This window comes from Ruditapes philippinarum, unplaced genomic scaffold, assembly GCF_026571515.1.
Source record: "Ruditapes philippinarum isolate M1 unplaced genomic scaffold, ASM2657151v2 ctg2712_1_1_1_1, whole genome shotgun sequence".
Lineage (NCBI taxonomy): Eukaryota > Metazoa > Mollusca > Bivalvia > Venerida > Veneridae > Ruditapes > Ruditapes philippinarum.
The window spans coordinates 60,542-75,276 of NW_026866271.1; the positions used below are offsets into that span (position 1 = coordinate 60,542).

At 34.5% G+C, this 14,735-nt stretch overlaps 1 protein-coding gene across 1 annotated transcript; it reads right to left on the reverse strand.

Annotated features, from left to right (window-relative positions):
• Positions 1 to 6,439: 6,439 nt before the first annotated feature.
• LOC132731969 (large ribosomal subunit protein eL31-like) lies at positions 6,440 to 12,157 on the reverse strand. The gene is made up of 4 exons (XM_060718270.1): positions 12,001 to 12,157; positions 11,662 to 11,787; positions 8,385 to 8,497; positions 6,440 to 6,586 (listed from the first exon to the last, which is right to left on the reverse strand). Exons 1-4 carry the CDS (start codon positions 12,153 to 12,155, stop codon positions 6,555 to 6,557), a joined length of 426 nt encoding a protein of 141 aa, XP_060574253.1. The 5' UTR covers positions 12,156 to 12,157; the 3' UTR covers positions 6,440 to 6,554.
• Positions 12,158 to 14,735: the final 2,578 nt, after the last annotated feature.

Sequence of the window (14,735 nt, forward strand, 5' to 3'; positions counted from 1 at the left end):
GGGATCGATTAGCAATTTTGCAAATACGTGTTAGATACTAAATCTAATATAAATATTAAACGTTGTTTCAATGCCTTCAAATCTAGCTTATTTCGTGTTTAATTTCAATATAACCACTTATATCCCATTGTACAGAGGGACACAGGTACCTTATGTGAACTAATCAAACAATGTTCATGTCATTATCAAATTTACACAAGATTAACAGAAAAATGTTGTATTAGTTTTAACATGTACATCTAGCGTCTGTATATAGAAGTACATAATATGAGATATACATAAAAGTACATGAAACGAGATGTACATAAAAGTACATGAAATGCGATAAAAAGTACTTACTCTGAGATAAAATTCCGTGGAAACATTCACAATAAAAATACACAAACATGAATTGCAATTAACAAGAGACAGATTAGAAAATGTAGCCTAGTGCTTAATTGGGTGAAGATTAATCCGCTTATAGTAAATTAATAATGTCTTTTTCTAACACTACAGCGGATTATATCAACAGTTAGGATACTGGGTCAAGTACTTTTTAAAATTCCTAATTTAGTAAGCTATATACAATGACATGTAACTAGTGATTAAACGTGTTTATAAGTGTGTTATTTCTTTAATCTTGAAATTCATTTTAAAAAGAGTAACGACTTCAAACGAATCCATGTATATGCAACAAGATTAAAAACTTAAAAACGCGTAGACCTGTTCATCTGTCCATCTATATGCTTACATATCTAATTCAAGTAATTAAAAAATGCAGCTTCTACGGAAAAGTTGTTAATTGTCAATGAAAATCATCGTTCCATCTTTCATTTTCATACTGGACATACAAATGTTGGTTACAACAAACTAAATCTCAATATTACACAATATAAACACAATTCAAACCATTAATATTAGAATGTTTTTTTTTAAAGATACGGAAATAATTTTGAACTATATCAGTTTGTCCTTATTTCTTAATTTGTAAAATAAGTAATTACATTATAATCGATACATAATGAAATAACGAAAGTTCTTTGTGATATAACATATACTTAAATATACTTACCAATTTTACTTTATTTCCCTGTTTTGTTTAATTAAACTAATATCCAAGCGTTTAAATTAACATATCAATTTACATGCTTTCAATGTCATACTTCATAAAATATTTTCAATTTTATGTAATTGCCCTGAAAATATTTAAATAGTGTAATCCGATATTTAACAATCCGAGTTAAACTGATGTAGGTTTACAAAGAAGACATTCTTATTCATTTAATCAAAGTGATCAATAGTTTACTTACATTACAGGTAACAATGTATATAAACTTTCCTAACAACTTTGGCTTAGAACGGGGAAAAACAGAATTAAAAATGACTCACATTCGTTTCGAAACCCTGAATCATCCCTTTAAATTACTTTTTTCTAGGAATGGGGGGAAAGTCCCTATATTGCAGTAAGAAGTAGTACTTAAAAAGGGCATTAACTTTTAAATTTTTATTTTGTTTTCATCAGGGACTTTGGATCCATGTGAGGAAGCTATCCAGCGAGCTGACGGAACGTCGACCGGTGGTTCTATTCAGGTGCACAGACATCCCTAAAATAATGCACGGTCGGACACCAAAGACTTTTCTTTTCAAGTACATATGCATTGCGAAATAGAAATTCAATGTATACTATACTAAAATGATTGATATGGAGCGCATATACTCATATGGACTACCGAATCTCAGGGAAGATTTTTTAAAATCTTTTTTGGGGCGCAGTGGGAGGGGTACGTCGCACCAACACAGTAGAGAGGTCATATGGCGCCGAAGGAGGAAGGCCTCAGGTGCCATTCCATGCATTCTTTCAGGAACGAGCAGGAACCGAGTAGCACCACCAACGTCCCGCAAGCTAGCATGAAGAGTTTAAAGTAGAACTCAAGATGTATCCACATGTTACAGCTTATTAGTATTGAAGTATGACCATAAAAAAACAATCCAAACGTTTAACCAACGCTAATGAATGTGGCATGGCAATACCTCTACTTTTTTCAAAAACTAGAGCTTAGAATGAGGTTTCTTCTTCATTTACAAAATAGTCTAATCCATTACGTCATTTAAGTCGTAAGACCTATAATCATAATCCTTAAGGCATTTGTGATTCAAGATTCAAAGGAATATTTCCAATAATCTAATGGTTAAGCACGCGTTTAACTATGGATTTTCCAGACTTCAGAGTATTGATAATCGGCAACAAGTTGAAGGGGGGGGGGGGGGGGACTGAGGACTGACCTTAAGTAATGTTATAAGACATTGTGGAACACTCAAATGATCAATTTTATATCAGATATCCATGGAAGACAGATTTCTCAAAAAGGAATCATCCCGATGTGTTTTTATTATACACACATGAAAATTCATGAAAAGTTCGACCCATGCGTTCATACTGAAAATTTACAAAAATAGTGTTCAGCTCCCCAATTTACTTTCCAAAAATAGCAAAGGCTTTTGACATACGAGAGCATGTTTCAAACGGAACAATACTTAGTTTTGCTTACTTCTCAAAACACGCATTCTCGCCAGTTGTTTCTTTAGTTGGAAGAATATTCTAAGCAGTCAACGAAACTTTTTTATGCAACACGATTTTCTCACCACGGTACATGTTTTACTCCTTCAAAATTGGTGTATCTATGTGTTCTGTATTGAACCACTCGACTCGGGCAAGGGCCACAACTCAAAATTGCATGTTCAGAATTTGTGAATATTTGATGAACAGTTGATATTTGAAAAAATAAATAATTTCTTTAACTGCCACTTATAAAATATGGTCCAATATTTTTTAAAATACAAAAGACCTGAGCTCAAAACGCCCTAAGTGAATAATTTGATTATTAATTTCTGCATGGTATTAAGAAAACTGAACAAACCGTGTCCATGATTTGGCCCTTGGCGGACAGATGGGCATGCCAACATATGTGTATAAAGGTATGTCCTTAGATTAATGTGGCAATTTTCAACATAAACCAGTAAGCTTTTTATTTCGTCGTTTCAAGATAAAAGAGCTCACACATTCATATGCAATGACTGTGATCTTGATCCGAGAAAGCACAAACCTTTGTGTACCTCATTCTGGATAACATTTCAAATTATTTCCATCAGAGCAGATGCGTCATTGCTAACGGACAACACAGGGGCAGCGCGTTCCTCCTTTCTTAGTACTTGATAGTACATGTATCAGAAAATGGGACATAATTTTTTGTTGTTTGGCAAAATGTTTGCCCTCAATATTCAACTAGAATTTCAAATTTGAAGAGAATTGTTGTCATGGTTTTTACGTAAATTATAAATAAACTAGAACTGCCACTGGCATGGCGTGAAAACCCCCGCATACCACTTTGTCAGAATCACCTGCGGCCATTTAGAGCTCAAGGACAACCTCCTTGCCAAATCTGAGGTAACTAAGCTAGTGCATTGCTAAGTTATGTATTCTACGGGCCTCAAATGTGAAAAAGTCAAAATCAAAACACTGCGGATAGGCATTCTTAAGCATTTGAGCAGAAAACCTTATTATAGTAAAAATCCCTGTGACCTTGATCTTTGGCACAGTAACCTAAAATCAATAGGGTTCATCTACTTGTCATTAACAACCACAATACCAAATGTGTAGACTGTTGACCAAAGCATTCTTAAGCAATTGAGCGGAAAAGCTTTTTATTAAAGGCCCCTGTGACCTTGACCTTTGACCTCAAAATCAATAGGGGTCACCTAATGGTCATGATCAACCTCCATGCCAAATATGAAGACTGGGTCAAAGGGTTTTTAAGTTATTGGGCGAGCAAACTTTTTGAAGTCAAAGTCCCTGTTACCTTTGACCCAGTGACCTCGAAATCAACAGGGGTCATCAACTACTCGTGGGTCAAAGGAATTTTAAGTTATTGGGCGGACAAGCGTTTTTAGTCAAGGCCCCTGTAACCTTGACCTTTGACCTCAAAAATCAATAGGGGTCATCTACGTATTATGACCAACCTCCATGCCAAATATGAAAACTGTGGGTCAAAGGAATCTTAAGCTATTGGGGAGACAAGCTTTCTTTTAGTCAATGCCCATGTGACCTTGGCCTTTGACCTCAAAATCAATAGGGGTCATCTAATGGTCATGGCTAACCTCCATGCCAAATATGAAGACTGTGGGTCAAAGGAATCTTAAATAATTGGGCAGACAAGTTTGTTTTTTTAAGTCAAGGTCCCTGTGACCTTTGACCTCAAAATCAATAGGGATCATCTAATGGTCATGGCCAACCTCTATGCCAAATATGAAGACTGTGGGCCAAAGGAATCTTTAGTTATTAGGCGGACAAGCTTTTTTTAGCCAAGGCCCCTTTGACCTCAAAATCAATAAGAATCATCTACTAATCATGACAAATTTAAATAACAAATATGAAGACTGTGGGTCAAAGGAATCTTAAGTTATTGGGCAGACAAGCTTTTTTTAGTCAAGGCCCCTGTGACCTTGACCCAGTGACCTCAAAATCAATAGTGGTCATCTAATGGTCATGGCCAACCTCCATGCCAAATATGAAGATTAAGTTATTGGGCGGACAAGCTTTTTTTAGTCAAGGCCCCTGTGACCTCAAAATCAATAGGGATTATCTACTAATCATGACCAATCTAAATACCAAATATGAAGACTGTGGGTCAAAGGAATCAAAAGTTATTAGGCGGACAAGGAAGATCCGACGGACGGGGAGAAGTCCGGACAGACAAGCTGATTCCAGTATACCCCCTTTACAACTTCGTTGTGCGGGGGTATAATAACACAAGAGCGCCGCAAAGGCAGGGAGTACGATATATACACTTGGAAATAAGTTAAGCACACCAGGCATTTTGCCTAAATTTTGACATGGCCACAATTGAATTTTTAATTTTATTTGAGCAATGGTACGAACTACATGTAGTCAACCTGCTACAAGAAACAAGATCTGCACAAAGAATGGCAAAATTTACTAGACGCCTCACTAGTAGTACGAGAAGGGTTGGTGCTATCATCCGGGCACCTGACGGTAACACAAGATATTAAAAATTTGGCTACATTTTTAATTTTAGGTTACGTAATCGTCATCATTTCCAGTAAATGTTTTGTAAACGCTCCAACACCATACTTTATATATAACTTATGAACACTTACATTTTTGGTAAAAAACAAACATTTGCTTCAATAATTTGGTTAAGAACAAACTACTCATAAATTTACTAAAATTTCTAAGCTCAATTAAGTCGTCATCTCATGACAGTGCTTTCAATTACACTCAATTTTAAATTTACGGGGTGTGCTTCACTTATTTGCAGGTGTATAGTATCGGAAGGATAACAAAGTGAAAACATTTTTCAGACCAGTTAGTTTCTTGATTGGATCTCTACCCTAATCGAAAGTCAAATTTGCAATCAGGTGCATAAGTCCAAGGTGGAAGCATCATAAAGCTTTCATGGAGGTCTATTAGATAATGCTAGGCATATTATTCAAGATGTGTTTTCTTATACCTTAGTCTACATATGGCAAGTTACTCCCGGAGCAGGGCCATTTTAACCCGAGGGTCATGATTAGTACAACTTTTGTAGGAAGTCTACAAGTTGGTGCTACATGCGAAAGGCTTTGTAGTTCTACATAATATGACATAAGTTTATATAAATCAAGTCACCCGGGGTGGGTCAATAATGATTTTTATCAGAGGTTCACAAGGTAATGCTAAATATCTTGGATCCGAGCTTTGTAGTTTCACAAAATAGAACTTATATTTTTCTTTACAAAACTATATTAGCTAAGTGACCCATGGGTGCAAGTTGGAAATTTGGAAAAACCTGAAAACTGTAATTCATTATCAGTTTCCTATAAAATCTAATAGTAAAACATGATGAAATTCGTCACAAAAATCGGAGCTTCGGGCATATGCCTGAATTGCACCCATGGGTCGAGGCCAGTTTTAACCCAAGAGGAACGATCAATACCAGTTATTTTGTGGTCCACAAATTGATGTTATATGCTCAAGGCAACGTAGATTCACACAAGTCCCGTACGTTTCTTTTTCCATTTCAAGTCTATATAGATCAAGTGGCCCTATGGCAGGGCTAATTTTGATCTCTGGAAGCCCAAACCTATGTTCTGCACAATGTCTCATCATAATAAATATTTCTACCAAAAAGTTTGTATTTCTTTTTATCAGCTCAAAAGATACAGAGTGGACACAAATTTTGAAAATGATTCAAAATGACCAAGTATGACCTTGCCCGGAGAAATATTAAACTTGTGATCATTAAAGTTTACATTACTGCAAAGAAGTTTCAATTTTCTTTCACCGTTCCAAGATACAAACAGGACAAGAAAACTGCTAAAAGGCCGACAGACAGATGACCAGGTGCAGAATATACACCGAAAAACTTCTCCAACTATAAAAATTTATGTTCAGGAGGTATCAGATTGTACTTTTAGTACCTAAGACTGACCTATATTATGCCATGGGATAAGCAATAAAATATCAACTAAATATGATAATTGTTTTTTTCTTTTTATTTGTTTCTGTACATAAAATATCACTCGTTGTCAACATTCAAGGTCTGTGTTCCTGCAAGGAAAAAAATAATATTTAAATATAAATCTTTTCTGACATTGTTTTTTTCCATTGTGATAATAGTCTAAGAAAATATTTTTTCACTTCAGTGGGAACTGTCCAATACCCTTCAAAGTTACACAAATTTTTTTTGGCAAATTGAGGATTTTATGTCAGGTTAATAAACACAGTCCTGCAAGCAATGTGAATCATTCTGCTTTTTTAAAGATTTCTATGCTGAAAATGAAATACTAACAAAGGGCTACATTGTTGCAATATACGCCCGTCACAGAAGCTTTTGACAGAGATGTGGGCATTATAGATATGAATATAGTAGATATGCTCTGGGCAAAATCCGGAAAATATCTGGTCTAGTGATTTTTACCTTGCAATATTAATCTTAATTACATGTGTCACACTTGTAGTCATGCTAGTTATCATTTGTGTTACAAACTTTGACCTCTCTATGTGACCTTGACTTCGGTAGTAGGGACCTGGATTATATACGCAATAAGCCTCACAATGGTGAACATTTGTGCCAAGTTAGATTAAAATCCCCTGATGAATGTACGAGTTCGGCTCAGAACAAGCATTTTTCAATGACCTCTAAGTGTGACCTTAAAGGGATATTCAGGCAAAATAATGACAAAAATATTAAAATAATCTTATGTACTTAAATCACGCTAAAATGACTTTTCTTGAAGTTTCAGCATGAATTACTGTTTAAATTCTATATATTTTGGGTTTGAAGCGTAAATCTATCTATATATGTTGAACAAACTTTAGACGCCAATAGAATAACCGAATAGTTTTAAAACAAGTCAGGTGACTTGAACATACCCTTGAACTTACAATAATAGGTATTGTGGATATTGTATGATTGAAACAAGGATAGGTCAACCATTTGACATGCTTTTTAACGTTTCCAGAGTTCACTTTGACAACTATTGTGAAATCCTAGCGCTCTAACCTGACCCACGCGGGTCAAGATAGGAAACCACCATTTTATTTTTTATATGGAGAAAAGTTTTGTTCTTTTGACTGTCTAATATATTCATTTTGAGGGCATTTACAGAATAATGAATGAAAAATTCAAAACTAAGAAATGAAAATTTTGCCTGTATCTCCCTTTAACCTTTGACCTAGAGACCTGGTTCATGCATTTGACACTGCTTCTCATAGTGGTGGACATTCCTACGAAGCTTCATTAGAAGACCATCATGCATGAAGGAGACATGCTCTGGACAAAATTTCATCATCTTTAGTGACCTTGACCTTGTATATATAAATGATATATGCTCAAATTTGATGTTAAAGAACATTGCTGATTGTTTCACAGTCTCTTTGTAAATATAAAATGAACATGTTTTGACTTCACAAAAAGTAGATGTGTTATGTTTAAAATTCTACACACTGTAGGTGGTCACAATATGAATATATAGTTTCATTAAAAAAAAACTGGCAGTTTTTTTAGAAATGGCCATTTTTACTTCATCTTTAATAGGGAAGGCAGGTTCCATACAAAGTTTATTCATTATTTTATTCAAATTAGACATATTCAATAAGATTTCAATAGATTTATGTGACAAAAATATTTTACTCTGGGATGAGCATAGTATATCTTTCACCTAAATTACATGTTTCACACCAGTAGTTTTGATAATGACCATTTGTGTTTCAATCCCTCAATAAATGATTACTAAATGGTCCAAAAACACATTTTCATTTTTATCTGAACTTTGACCCCCAAGTCAAGTGTGACCTTGACCTTGGCATCATTTTACATAACATTAATAATTTTGGAAACACCTACCTTTAAATGATGTACATGGAACAAAAGTGACAAGTGTGTACAGTCTATGGACAGAGTCTTCATCTTCGTTCCTCTTACGAGCTAAACGTACACGTACTCTGTATGGTACACTCCTGTAACAATATTCATATATGACAACATCTTCTATTCTAGTACTTTTATCACTTTGCTAGCATTATTCAATCCAGTCAACTTTTAACTTGGAAACAAGTTTTATATTTTATAGTCAATTTTTCCTTTACACCTAACTTTATAAACCAGTGTCATTACACAAAAACCATTTTACAGAGGTAATAGAATGTTACTTAAAATTTTCAACTTAATATTTGAAAGTGACTAAAGTGTATTGGCAAGTTATTTCTATATGTTTCTTAAAAGTTGGTGTAAAATCAGGACACATAACGCATAAAAAAGTAAATATACAAAAAATAAGATTGCTTTCTCTCTCATAGAAACCTCAATTGACTGTTGTTGATTGGCGTCCGCACCAAAGCGTGACACCCTATATGGAATGTAATCAGATTTTGTAAAAGGGCAATTGCAACTTCTCGGGCCTTTATGTCGGGCATAATAGCCGATTATTCCGACTGGTATGAGGGTGTTTATCAAAAATGAAATGTCGCGATATGTAAAATGAATAGCGAACTGGAGAATTTCGCAATGCAAACATATTCAAATGGAATTATCTTATCCATCAGTTAATCGCGCTCTTCGGGGTTTTCCTTATTAATCATTTTGAAGTTCACAGCTGTTTATCATGTATTGCTGTACTTATAAATAGACTGATGACCTTAACATTGTGAAAGTCTGAAAATCTATTTATAGAAGTAGGTTTAGTTTAAAGAAACGGTCATTCCTGTCGAGCTATAGAAATAAATAATGAACTGGAGAATTTTGCAATAAATAAAATGCACATTGTGTACACCAGTCTTACTTTGAGAGCCTGATGTGTATACAATGGAGTGGAATGTTGATTTGCTGAATATTTTGACATTTTAACAACAGAAACTTTCGTTTGCAATTTTAACAGTTGTTATGGGTTTATTGATAGAATGTTAACACACTGGTTGGTCAGACGAGGTTTTTTGAAGTAATTCATTAAAATAATAAATTGACCTCCCAATAAATCAATAGACTTTATTTTTCATTTTGACTATTATTTTGTTTGTTCTTTATTATGTTATTTTAGCTCCTTTGGTTTTTTAAAAGAAGATTTTTTTAAGTTTTTACTATATGCATATAGGGAAAATCAATAACCCCCTGGGGCGGGGCCAATTTTGACCCCAGGGCTTTTATTTGAACAAACTTGGTAGACACTCACTAGAAGATGTTTCATGCCAAATATCTAAGCTCTAGCTCTTTGGGTTTTTTAAAAGAAGATATTTAAAGTTTCTTCTTTCGGTTGCCATGGCAACCAGAGTTCTGCATGGAATTAAATTCTTTGAACAATTTGTAATGGTGACCACCAAAGGAACATTCCTGTGAAGTTTGGATGAAATTGGCTTAGTGGTTTATGAGGAGATGTCATTTAAAGTAAAAGTTTTCGGACGGACAGACGCCGGACGAAAAGTGATCACTAAAGCTCACCCCGTCACTTTGTGACAGGTGAGCTAAAAATGGGTCAAAGACAGAAAAGGCCGGGTTGCATTTGTATACCAAATATGATGAGCCTGTGATGTTACAAAAAATGTTTACCATTGACCATTAATGTCAAAAATTTAACTTAGTCGGTAAACAGGAAGTGGATGAGCGACAGACCTGAAATCGAATCCCACCGTATGAAACCTTGTGTCAATGCTGTATGCCAAATATCAAGAATCTGTGATAAGTAGTTGCTGGGAAAACTGTTACAAAAATTTCCTCCTACCATTGTCCATTTATGTTGAAAATTTAACTAAGTTGGCAAACAGGAAGTGGATGAGCGGTATGGGAATGTGTCAATGCTGTGTCAATGTTGTATGCCAAATATCAAGGGGCTGTGATAAGTAGTTGTTGAGAAAACTGTTACGAAAGTTTTTCCCTGCCCGCCGCCCACCGCCCGACATTCACCATACTATAACCCAGGTTTGCACCAGAAGTAAAAATGGGTCAAAGACAGAAAAGGCCGGGTTGCATTTGTATACCAAATATCATGATGCTGTGATGTTACGAAAAAAATTTGCCACTGATCATCAATGTCGAAAATTTAACTAAGTCGGTAAACAGGATGTGGATGAGCAACAGACCTGAAATCGAATCCCACGGTATGGGACCATGTGTCAATGCTGTATGCCAAATATCAAGAGGCTGTGATAAGTAGTTGCTGAGAAAACTGTTACGAAAATTTCCTACCATTGACCATTAATGTCGAAAATTTAACTAAGTCGGTAAACAGGAAGTGGATAAGCAACAGACCTGAAATCGAATCCCACAGTATGGGACCACATATCAATGCTGTATGCCAAATATCAAGAGGCTGTGATAAGTAGTTGCTGAGAAAACTGTTACGAAAAGTTTTTCCCCGCCCGCCCGCCGCCCGACATTCACCATACTATAACCCGGGTTTGCACCAGTGCAACCCGGCCAATAAACTTATACCATATAGGGAGGTATAGTTTGGATATTATGGACCTGTATATTTTGGACATTATCGTTAATATTGATAGAATTTCAAGCTTCTGTGGGAAAACATTTACTATTCTAATCTCTAGCATGCCTACCAAAGTTCATGATGAACAATGTCTTTCGTCTGCCCATTCATAAATATTATACAATTCTGGTAAAAACCAATTAACCATTGAAAAGTTTATACGAATATCTGGTCATCATATGCCTACTAGTTCATCTTCACATGCTGCATTTCTTGCTTGGTCGCCTTTTGATGCTTTTGTCTTATTTATGACATAAACTCGCAGTGGTGAGGGGCAAAGTTAACAGTTACCACTCAACTGTGGCTGTGGAACCCCTTGCTTATGAATGAAGGTTCAGTAAGGAAATTTTGAGATTTGTAATCATATCCAAATTTCTCAAGAGATATATTATCATTCTTTCTGAAGTATTTTGAGTCTCAGCTTTATGGTCGGGTTTAACATCATTGCCATTTCAGTCATAAATTATTTATTGGACAAACTTTCAAATATTACTTTGCTAAAGTGTCTTTCAATAAGGAAAGATACAGTTTCAAAAATATTTTTACAGTGAATTGTTCCGTCCATCTCTGAGCAAACAATAATTAGCAAAATACAATGATATTCACACAAGCTGAATCAACATTAAGTGTCTTGATTACCAATCTTACCTGATACCCCTGGACCAGATGTGTTTATTCAGACGTGTTTCTACTCGGACATCTGGGGTGCCCATCATCTTTTCAGCAAATTTACGGATCTCCTTGATAGCTCTTGGGGCCCTTTTTTTGAATCCTCTGAAAAAAATTTAAATAATGTTTAGTACAACTTTGGTGTTTAGCCTAAACTGCAGAGAATACAAATGTTTTGAACTAATGCATTCATTTTCAATGTTCATATTTAATAAATTTATTTTAAAATCACATCTGACTGACCATATTTATAACAATTATTTAACAGACAAAAAATAAGTCCTATAGTTGTTATATAGATGTACATGTGATACATACATGCCAAAAACCCTCTTGTGAAGGTTGATGGTACATTCTTTTGTAATTACTTCATTGAATGTAGACTTCTGTTTGCCTTTGTTGTCCTTGCCACCCTTACGTGGAGCCATTGTGCTAGAAAAGAAAACAGATATAAAATGTTTAATTGGCAGCATCTCAATTGTTTTTTGGTGCGTTTTTTTAATTAAAATTATTAAGGATGGAATGCTTAAGTAGATATCTAGTCGAAAGCATGTACACCGTTTGGGTACCAGCTTGACAAGCGCTCCACGCAGAGCTGGGAACTCTTCGCGTATTGGTTGGACAGAAAGCAAAATTCACTTTCGGTTTTAATTAAATGTTGATTTTCATATTACAAAGAGATGTATAAATGTTTATTCTGATTGCATCTAGGAGATAATTCTATTTTCTATTGATTTACACCGGAAAAGTCACTGTAAGGTTTATTTAATAATGATTTATAAAGGTTTTATTATACAAGGGTAATCGTGTTTACATTTTGGAGTTTGCAATCTTTACTTTATCAGGTCTAGGATTTCATGATATATACGGACTGTCCATAAATTTATAGATAGTCTAGAATTTTAAAGACTTTTCAATCCATAAATTTACAGATGTTCAGTGTGAAATTTGCTGTTTTAAGTTTTACACTAAAATCCGCAGCTTAAAACAAGTTGTTTTATTGATAGTTTATATTTACAAAGGTAATGGGGTGAGTTTCATCTTTGTATGATGATTTTGAAATTTTTGTTAAAAGTGAAAATTGAAAGTCATCAGTTTGTTCTGAATCTTACAAAACTGTTACATTTATTCATATAATACGTAACCTTATTCATTTCAACCTGCGGTTTTGAATTTTGATGCAATTTCTACTATTTTCTTACTTCATGTCTGTAAATTTACAGATTAAAAAATCTGTAAAATTATGGATCGTCCATAAATTTACAGACTGTCCATAAATATCATGAAATCCTAGACCTGTTTATTGAGACGGTATAAGGTATTTTTTTCATATATGTAAAAATTGTTTGAAAACCATTTTTATCGTTGTAATAGATGTCCCATTTGTGTTTAAATATTAAAACAGTTTTGATAGAGTGTTTACAGAGGCGTATCATGTTGGGGGGCAGGATCTGACCCCCAAGCGTCTGTGGGGTTATCCACAAACATTGTTGGTAAGAAATTACTTTTTAGCTGTGGAATCTTACAGGCAATTTAAACGGAATACATAAGTGCATAAATAACAAGACTAAACAAACTTTAGATAAAATCAATGCGACAAACACATTTAGATTGATTGGAAGATAGAAGTTAGTTGCAACAGATCCCAAGGTTCGACTCCTCAAGTGTCTGTACCACAAACTATATTGAATTTGAATTGCTTCAGCCCAGTTTTATAGGTGAAATCATTTATCCGCAATCTTAATGTATCTAAAACTAAGTGTTTCTCGAGCTCAAGCACTTTTCTTGAGGCTCGGTTTGGAACTATGGTGAAGACGAGTAAGTATGACATTTATTTAACCCCTGGAAATAATGATTAAAAGGACAATTAACCAGCAAAATAGGTAAAATTCAGTGCCAAAACGATTGTTTTATTGGAAGTTGGTGCGTTAATGTATATGGGTTAAGTATCCATCCAGATTAAAGTCGATTTTTGAAGACAAACCAATTCTTCAATACCTGTTTGCAAAACGGAAGTAAGAAAAAGGACGACTTCCGGTGATTGTTGTTGTTGTTACAATATGCAAAATAATCAGCGACTAACTATTTTATTTTACGGTACTATTTTGCCGGCAAATTAGTGGATCTGTCTTATTTTTTGATGATTTAGATACGAATCAATTATTTATTTTATGATAGATTCTAATCAATAATTGCAGAGTAGTAATTAGATGGTGATTGGGTGTCAATCAGTTCTTCACTTCTCCACATGGTCGCTGACTTTTAGACACCATATATATCTACATTTATGGATGCTACAAAAAAGTATAAAATTTAGTTTAATCATATTTTATTGCTATATACATGTATATACAATACAGATACAAATTTCATATGTATTCTAAACAGCAAAAGCAAACGGGTTGGGTCCAAGTTCTTACAACATGAGCGGTCGGCCCTCCCGGTAGATAATGAAACGAAAAAACTATATTCAGTACTTAATGGCATATAACATAAACACAGTGTATATCATGTATAATTGCTGATGAAATGAATCGTAAGAAACGATTTGTAACAATATACAATAAAGTAATCAAACAGATAGAAATCAACGTTCGTGTATTTTATTTTATAAATTTATAAATATGGATGATCCAAGGATTCAGTATCACCTACCCCCCCACACCCCCCCCCACACCCCAAGCGTCACGGGTTTCGTTAAGGCTGTTATGTGCATTTACTTTATATTGGGTACAGGGTATTCGTAATTACTACTTATATAATATGCTAAGAACATGTATAACTGATTACAATAAAGGTTTAATGTTTAGGTATAAGTGAATCTATATAAAATTACTTACCTTTTCTGCTGTGTGTGATGATTTCCCAAGAAATGGAATATGACTGAGCATAACAATAAGAAAATATTATATAAAGTTATTATTTTACTCACGGAAGGCAACTGGGCATTTTGAAGCTTGGATTTATAACATCAGAATCATTTAATAAACATGCACTTTACAAGATGATACAAAGTATCATATATATAGAATGCTACTGTTGCTTAATCAAAT